This window comes from Alligator sinensis, unplaced genomic scaffold, assembly GCF_000455745.1.
Source record: "Alligator sinensis unplaced genomic scaffold, ASM45574v1 scaffold37_1, whole genome shotgun sequence".
NCBI lineage: Eukaryota > Metazoa > Chordata > Crocodylia > Alligatoridae > Alligator > Alligator sinensis.
Window position 1 is genome coordinate 1,295,618 of NW_005841955.1, and position 9,165 is coordinate 1,304,782.

Below are 9,165 nucleotides of genomic sequence, written 5' to 3' on the forward strand. Positions count from 1 at the left end.
GGAATAGAAAGAGCCTCAACTTCCACTGTAATGCCCGACTTGCTTGTTTGCATACAACATTAATTAGCAAGACTGACAATATACAAATTTCCAAAGGGCCTAGCACTGCCTTACCCTTGTGCTGAGTACTATAAAACAAAGTATCTGATTTTAATCTTTGGAAATTGGCTGCTCAGGAAATCTTGTACCTCACTGCTTGGAGATCCAGGATGTGGCTCAAGGGAAACATTCAATTGCTGCTACTCTAGCTAATACTACCACAGTCTCTCTTTCTTGGGATTAAGGCAAGGGCTTTATGGGATAATCTTGTGGACAAAGTTAGCGGCCTCCAGCTCAAGGGGCTGAGATGAGGGAAGGAGTGTTATGAGGGGCATGGCAAATATTTTAGAAACACTGATGCCTATCTACTTTTCATATCTAATTTTAATATTACTCTTCTAAATTAAATAATAATTTTAATACCAGGAATTTTATTTTGGAAGGGACAATAGAATTGTCCCTATACAGATTTACCAGAACAAAGTACGAAGCTACTTGTATGCAACAATCCGGTGAACATTTTTCTTCTCCTCCTTGAATTGATGAAGTTGTTGGAAACATTAAATCAAATCCTAAAGCAGGGGTGGGCAAAATGTGGCCCGTGGGCCGGGTATGGCCCACAAGGCCATTATATCCGGCCCACGGGGCCTCTAAAAAATTTAGAGAATTAATATTTATCTGTCCCTGGCTACCTGTCATGTGGCCCTTGATGGCTTGCCAAAACTCAGTAAGTGGCCCTCCACCCAAAATAATTGCCCAAACCTGGCCTAAAGTCTACTGAGTACCTAAACATTCCACTATTTTCAGTGGAATTCCTAGGTTCTCACAGTTCTGAAATGTAAACCATTGTTACCCATATTAGAGTAAAGTTCTCATAAAGGATCAGTCTCATTCCAAATTAATTTAGAAAATGATGCACTAGTTAATGTCTGAAATCTGGTATGGGGAAAGAAAGGGACTCGCGAAGGACTTTTCTCCAGGTCATTCTCTAGGTAACGTGAGCAATTAGCAAAATTCAAAACTGATTTATTCACACTTCTTGAAATACAGCTGAATCAAGAACTCTTAGTCTTAACCCATATAGAAAGACCTATTTGAGTAATGAAACATTTCTCAATGTTAATCTCAAGTGAAATATCCAGTACTTTAAAAGTGTTTATTAGTAACATGTATTGTACCTGGGAAGAAATTAGCACTAATGAAATACTGAAAGTAACACACATTCAAGATGCCACAGAAGCAGACGACATTGACAGAATTATAGACTGATGTGTTGAAAAAAGAGCTCTTGCTGAAATTGCAGCAGCTCTATAAATAATGAGTCCATGAAGGTGATAAATTTACCTGCAGCCCCTGGCTGTGCCTGCTTTCTCTCTCTCAACTTCCCTATAGTTCTCTCTAGCCATCCTGAGCTGAAATAATCCAGCTAAAATAAAACTGCTGAATGAGGAAAAGATGCAGAAACATGTGGAGAAGACAGGGTTTGAAGGTCAGCTTTACAACAAGCAGAAGAAAGGAGAAAATTAAGAGAAGTATCAAATACTTTGGTTAGGTACTGGAAAAAGGAACCATTCAGCACACTGAATATATTTCTATCAAAACAATGACTATTGTTTTTCTGATAACATATTTAAAGAAAAAAAAACTAGTTTTAAAAACTTAACTTGTAAATTCTGAAAATGGCAACTCACTGGATAAATGAATATCTTTACTTCCAGAGTTCACAATCCATATAGGATAGACAAACAGTTTTTGTCAAATGAAAAACCCCTCAAAAACTATAGAAACCAGAGTTAGAACACAGAAAATTTCAGCTTTTGAAACTATTTGAATGAGCTAAAAATGACTTATAAGCTTCTGCTTTTTGAACAGTACAGTTTCAGTTTCATCTATTTTTTGTTTTTTCATAGCCCAGAACACAACTTAATTTGACTGTGACAAATTTTTTTTAAATACAGCTGTTTCAGAGAATATTTTTAATGAAAGTCAAGTAACCATTCTAACCTCCCATCCTTTAAGTGCCATTTATTTCAAATAACTTTAAAAAACAGATATAAGTTTGGGGGGTTTTATGTATTTTCTGATACCTTGAATTTATTTCCCACGCTGATGAAGCTAAGCTTTCCCGCTTTTTGTTTGGCATCTTTGTTGTTGTTAGTAGTGGACTCAAATAGTTGCCGGACAAACTTGTCCTTAGATTCACATATGAGGGATTGAAGAGACATATGCAAAGCATCATTGTTTTTCTCCACAAACTGAGTCTAAAAAAAAAGCAAACCATTAAACATTATATCTAAACCAGCACAGTGCTAAAAATTTTATTTGGTCCTAGGTGTCATGGAGTCACTCCAAGACAAAGTTAGGGCTTCATCATGTGGCATGCACGGATATTCTCCCAAGTTAGGTTCACTCTTGTGGTGTTTGGTCACCACTTGTAGGTAGTGTGAAGCTGTGTTCAGTTTTGTTGTTCTCCTACCTGTACATATTATAGTATTTTATGTAAATACAACTTGGATACATTTTTATATTTCAGCTAAGGTCCTGTTAGTAAGGAGGTGATTAAAACTTGAACTGCCCACTGCTGTTTACTCTCAGAAGAGTCCATGGCTGAGAATTAGTATTTGACTTCGTTTGTGTTTTTGTCCTCCATGAGATATGCTAAAATACTAAGAAGCACAGAGGTCTAGGTGTGACCAGACAATAAAATATTTACATTTTAAAAGATGCCTAACACCTACCTGGTCAAACGATCATACAAGAGAGACAGAGTATCAGATTAACAAATCTGCCTGTTTTAAAAAGGATGCAAGAATGTAGTCTGGCAAATAGACACCTTTGAGGGGGGTAAGGAGGTACTGGGATAAGTTCTCTCAGGGCAACCTCAGTCTGTTCCTTGGGGTGTGTGGCAGTGCAGTGAGGAGAAACTTGGGGCTCTGGGCATCCATCCTCAGATGGATTTGTGACACCAAGTAAAAATAAAAATGCACATTGTTGTTTCAAACAGCTCAGTATTTGAGATAACTGTCCTAGATGCCATACCAATGGCAGTAAGGGAGAAAAGATGATAACATGATCAAAGCATAGGATCAGAAGTCATGAGACCTGGGTTAAAAACCTGGCCTCAACTAAGTCAATGGCCACAGTAAGGTCAAGTTCATACCTTTAGTTTCCATCTTCAACTCTTACTACTCAGGTGCACTGGAAATGTATTTCATTAAAAGAACATCACAAGCATTAAGTTCCTAAGGAGGTACTTTTGAAATGGAGAGTGCATATACAGTTCCAGTAAACGAATGGAATGATTGAGTTACTTTAATAATTAACTAACTTTAAAAGGTCAATCATGCCAGCTAAATAGATCCAGAGATTGAAGTTTGCACCCAACTTTATACTGTTTAAACCAAGGAGAGTTTTTGCCTATGACTTAGTAGAATAATAATAATAATAATAATAATAATAATAGTATGTATAAAGTAGAGCAGGGGTCTTTGAGAGGGGGTTGTTTATTTAACAGAAAGGATGTTTTTGGACAGAAAAACCAAGGTACATTCCACAGAAAAGTTTCAGTTTTTCACAGGAAGATTTTTCTGCTTCAGCACACAATTTCTAGTGAAAACCTGAAGGAGCATCACCCCAAAACATCCAATTTCCTCATGCTTAAGGCACTCACCAGGATGAACTCCAACCCAGGAAGTTCATAACCACCAGCCTATAAGAAAGTATATGGCCCTCTCTGCTCTACCCCCATCATGCCCAAATATGGAAATATTCATTCCAGTTCCAAACAGTCAATAGTGTGCTGGTTAGGACACTTATCTGGCTTGTGGAAGGCCCAGATTCAGGCTGCACAGGGGTCTGAATTTACATCTTCCAGATGAGTACCCTAAGCCCCAGGATAGTGACTATGTTGCGGGGATCGCCTCCCTTTCTGGCCTGGGCAAGTGCAGGATGTTGTAAAGGAGTTGCAGGAGCAGCAACCAGCATTGCAGGGGTGGCTGCACCCTGGCTCCCAGCTTCCCCCTTCAACTAGGGTGAGCAGATCATGTGGGAGCGATAGCTGTGGACTTTTGGGGTTTTTGGGGTTTTTTTTTTTTAAGTCCCCAAATCAGGTAAGAATCCCTCTCCCTCTACTGCTTTCAATACCCTCTTCCCTCCCCTCCGTGCTCAGTGGCACACTCCCTCCCCTGTTTTGGGGTTTTAAAAAAAAGTTCCTGGCTGCTGCTCCCACAGTCTGAAAAAGCAGTGTGGATCCACCCTTGCTTTCTGGTATGTGTGTTTGTGTGCAAGGAGAGGGAAGAGACACAGAAGGAAGAGGGGAGGAGGTAACCAGGACATTTCCAAAGGTCTCATTTTCTTCTTAATACAAAGTTTTAATTCTCAAAAACTCTGTGGAATGGGAAGATTGTTTTCCACTTGGCTCTGAGTCCCAAACATGCTTATTTCTGAGCTATTGGTCATGTCACATGTATTATATTTAAACTTTTATTTGGCAAATATTCTTTTAGGCACCTTGGGATATTCTTTTAGGCACTTTGGGGTTCATCATAATAAAAAAGTGAAATATCCATTTGTTTCTTGAAGACATGGAAAGCAATAACAAATCAGAATTCTCAAACTTTCAGAATACATATCAAAACACACTGAAGCGATAATTTTGGTTTTAAATCAACGAAATCATGAGATTCAAACTTAAATTAAAAAGAGTTTCAACCTTGCCCTGTGTTGACAAGAATTCTAATTTTTTTAGCTTTTGTAGGTAAACACTAGACATGTACAGTCCTCCTTTACAATACAACAGGAATAATTAATATGATTTTCTTGTTAAATAAAGTTACCGTTTCATAGCACACAGCTCCTGCAAAATGTCGGATAATAAAGCCCTCATCATCTCTGATATTTCTGTGAACAGCCAATTTAGACTTCCTGGGAATCTGCAATTATAAATCCAAATTACAAACAAAACTCCTGAAGGACAAAGGTCATAACAATAAACTTTGACATCCTCATACTTTTTTTTCTGTCCAGAAACATTATTCTCTACAATTTACCACCTTTCCTAGGTACCTAGATTGGAACTATGAGATATTCCAAAATTTCACTTCAGAGAACTTACAATTTTGCACTCAGATTCTGAGTTTTTTCCAATTTGCATTAGCCTGCAACTCAAAATAGTCCACTGATGCTGCCAAGATTAACCCAGCTTTTATCATAACCATTCTCCATTCCAACAACAAATCCCCCAGGGGACAGGGAACATGTGGCTGATGCATAGTGCAAGTCATACTAACAAAAGACAGAGGCTAAAAATGGATCTTTCAGCTGAGATTCTTTCTAAGCACGTGATCTGTGTTCAAATGTAGTGAGTTGCATGCAGGTGGAATGTCACAGGACAAGCAAGTTGTGCAGGACTGTGGATTAAAAGCTGAATATATGGCTACAAAGTGGAAGATTTGGATGTCATACCTAGTGCTAGGACTTCCTTAGCAAGAATTTCTCATAGTGTAGGAATCTAGTTAAAGAAAATAAATATTCATAAAAGTTTTTTTTTTCAAAAAATTACTGATGCCTGTAGTTATCATGGAAGTGGAATTTCTTGTATTTTTGAACTGTAGAAAATATTCTTAAACAACACAGGTTTTACGGAATCCATTGGATTGTGCAAAGCCAGGGGTTGTCAACTGGAGGTACTTGGAAAGGCCCTAGGGGGTGCATGCGGGCAGGGAAGGAGCAATGCCACCCACCACCCCACATCGCTGCCTCCCAGGAGCAGGGCCATGGAGGGGCGGGGGGCAAGGGCAGCGGTGCTCCTGGATGTGGGGGGGGGCTTGCACGTGGCCAGCAGCCTTCCCACCCCTGTCCAGCCGCCGGGGGTACACTTATTAAAAAAAGGTTGAAAACACCTGTGCTATGCTTTCAAAACTATGCCTAGACAAATCCACACATAATAGTTCTTTCATCTGAGAAATGCTAGCTGGGAAACAGGGAAATCCAAAACTACCCAGATATTCTCAGAAACAGTCTGTTAAACATCTTGGAGAAACAAAAAAGGTAAGGAAAGGAGTATTTATCTGGTGATATCAACTCTATCTTTATAAAATAATATTAATTAAAATCTTCATTTATTTTTATGTTTTAGGGCTTAACAGGCCCATTTTGTAAGATCATGACGATAGTCTGGTTTTAGCAGGTATCAGCTTCGTTAGAAAGTTTAACAAGCCTTTCATCCTAAAATGGAGTTAAGGTTTGTGAAACAATATAACAATGAGGGTTCCATATAGTTTGAACTTTTTTATTTAGTTCAGACACATGTCCCAGTTAGTTATTTCTTAGTATACCACACTTCTTTAGATAGAGCTCTCTCGGGGGGGGTTTCCTCCACAAGTAATGTTATAAGAAAAAGCATAAATTATAAATACAAAGAAGCTGTGCTGGAAAAAACCATTCTCATGGCCAAGTACAATTTTTCATTTCAAATGACACTGCCTATCACTGATATTCTTGAGACTCAAACTATGGTCTGCCAAACAGGAATGAAATGTGCAGAAAGGAGCATTGCATGAGAAGCTCTGGAAGATTCTAGTAGGTTTTTTGTTCACAGTAAATCTAGAGCTTAAGTGACACTAGCCTGTGTTGCGGGAACTCATTATATAAAAATAGCAAAGATGTCAAAAGTAAACCTACCGAGAGTCTGAAATGGTCCTTGTGTTTCTGGTGCACCTCAGAAGTAAAATGCTGGTCACTTGGCTGGGGAAGACGATTTTCTTCATCCAAGATATCCAGCACACCTACTAATTTTGCTTCAATCAAGTCTATTTGCAAAACAGAAATCAACATGTTTTCAAATTATTTAAATATATACATATACAAATATAAATCAGCATAATACTGCATAATTATTGCCAACATCTTCATTGCAATCATTACAAACAAATTCACATACATGATTTAAGCCAAAAGGTGGCAAACATCTGACCTGTAGAGGTGGGTCATTAATAATGGCATGGCATTTCTTGCTGCAGCTGCCAGCAGTAAAGGAGTTAACACTAGGCCATGGGTCCACCTCCAGATCCAGTCCATGGGGCTTCTTGGTGCAACTGCCAGTCACCAACTCAGCACCAGCAGGCAAGGAGTTAACACTGCCACCACTACACCCATCACTCCACCCTGACAGCATAGTGGGTGCTGAGCAGCAATGGCCACATTAACTGATTGAAGCTTTGGGAACTGCAATGAGAAGCTCTAAGGCTAGATCTAGAAGTGGGTTATTCAATTAATGGGACACCCTACAGTGTGAATCCAGCTCACAAGAAGTCCTGTGGTTTGGAACTGACCTGAGGGACCAAATTAATTTGACACCCCCAATTTAAGCAGTATCCTGTAGCACACTATGAACTTCTAACTATGATGCAGAGGGATGGTAAAAGGGCGGTTCATCCCCTTTAAAAGGGGCAGACAGCCCTGTTAAGGATCTGCAGCTGTGAGGCCTTCTGCTAAGGAGGGAGTGTCCCGCTGAAGCTTAAAACCCCAGAGAAGACAGCAGAAAGGGCAAGCTGTGAGGGAGCAGCTTGCAAGAAGAAGTTAGGCTACTCTGCTAGGGAGACAGCCAGAGTGGGAAGTGGCTCTTCTTCCAATAGCCAGACAGGACAGAGGATTTTGAGTTTGTTCTGTTTGTGTTATTAGAAACTAAGGTTAGTTTGGTGGGAACTGAACTGCCTGACGCATGAACAGCAGAGCTATCTGGCCTGCAAAAGGCAGAAGAAAAAAAGTATCCACTTCTGGGATCATGTTAAAAGAGAAAAGCTGTCTTCTTAGAGGATACATCCACAAAGGTACTTTAAGTAATTTGCTCTTGAAATGGAATTCACAACCCTAAATCAGGTCCTTAACCCCACTGTTCAGTGTGCTTCATTACAGGCACACATTGAGCAAGGAAATGCCTAAAGTATGTAACAGAGAATACTGAAGAAGGATATCTGAAATCCCACTTCTCTAAAAAACCTTCCTGCAGCCCTTACTTAGACACCCATGTGAGAATGGGATTCAGAGTCTGAAAACCCTCCCTGGACTTAGAAATCAAAGTGCTTCCTCCCACTATATGCAACTGCATCCCTTTTCTTTTAAAGCACAGCAGAAAGTAGGAGGTATAGAGAGTACCTAATTTTTATGTATGTTTGCTTTGGTTTGAGCTCAGCTCAGTAAGTAGGAGATCCAGGGTCAATACCACCCCCTGCACGAAGTAATTCAAACTCATATCTCCCCACTTCCAGAAAAGTGCCCCGACTGCCAGACTATGGGCAAAGTGGAAGTGAGGTCATTTGCCAACCCACCTGTAGAAGATGCACCACTATGCAGCAAACAATGCAAGATTCATGGGATGAGAAGGTAAGAGACCAAACTCTGTAGCTGAATGATCTATCAGTTTGGGCTTAACGCAAAGCAGCACACATGCCTACAGTTTTGTTTTACCTTCTTTCTTTCTCTCTCTGATCAGTTTATACAATATAGTGAAAGGAAAAAAAATCTGAGAATACAAAGGAAAAACCTCTCTTTCCCATAAACACACCATCTACTTTGGTTCACCTCAATCTCATACTGCAAAACCTGTGTTCTGTACGTCTCAAATTAATCATTTTCATTAATTGATTTGGCCCTGTTCACAAGTCTCAGGGAAAGTGTTGTGACATGGTATATTTTTGTACAGCACCCCAGCATAATGAAGCCCAATTGCTGACTAGGATTTTTGAGTGTTGCCAATATAAAATACAGAAGTGTCACAACCCAAGGGTGTGATTTTGTGTGCGCGCGCTTCGGCACTGCTAAATTATTTCCTGCCACAAGGAGCTTTCTTTGCAGGGTGCATTTCTCAGTTGCAAAGAGAAAACCCCGGTGCAAAAGAGTTCCCACCACCCGCATGCAAATTTGTGTCCCACTATTGGCCAGTTCTAAATTATTCCCATGTGGCGGCTAGTGATTGGCTTGCTAGCCATATAAGAGGCTTGAGCGGTTTCCGCCCAAGTTGGAGAACTCCAAGGAGAACCCCGCAAGGGAGGACTCCACAACCATCTGGAGGAGGAGGACTTCACGTTTCGTGAAGAACTCTAAGCGCTGCGGAGCCTAACGGGCCCA

General features: G+C 40.1%; 1 protein-coding gene across 6 annotated transcripts in view; it reads right to left on the bottom strand.

Moving 5' to 3' along the window:
- Positions 1 to 9,165, bottom strand: part of MYO6 (myosin VI) — a 190,440-nt gene that overhangs the window by 52,322 nt on the left and 128,953 nt on the right. For all 6 annotated transcript variants that reach the window (XM_006020470.3, XM_006020468.3, XM_025200086.1 and 3 more), the window contains 3 exons: positions 6,721 to 6,848; positions 4,875 to 4,970; positions 2,127 to 2,300 (listed from right to left, as the gene is read on the bottom strand). In XM_006020470.3, the coding sequence (XP_006020532.1) occupies positions 2,127 to 2,300; positions 4,875 to 4,970; positions 6,721 to 6,848 (398 nt within the window). The remainder of the gene's footprint in view (positions 1 to 2,126; positions 2,301 to 4,874; positions 4,971 to 6,720; positions 6,849 to 9,165) is intronic.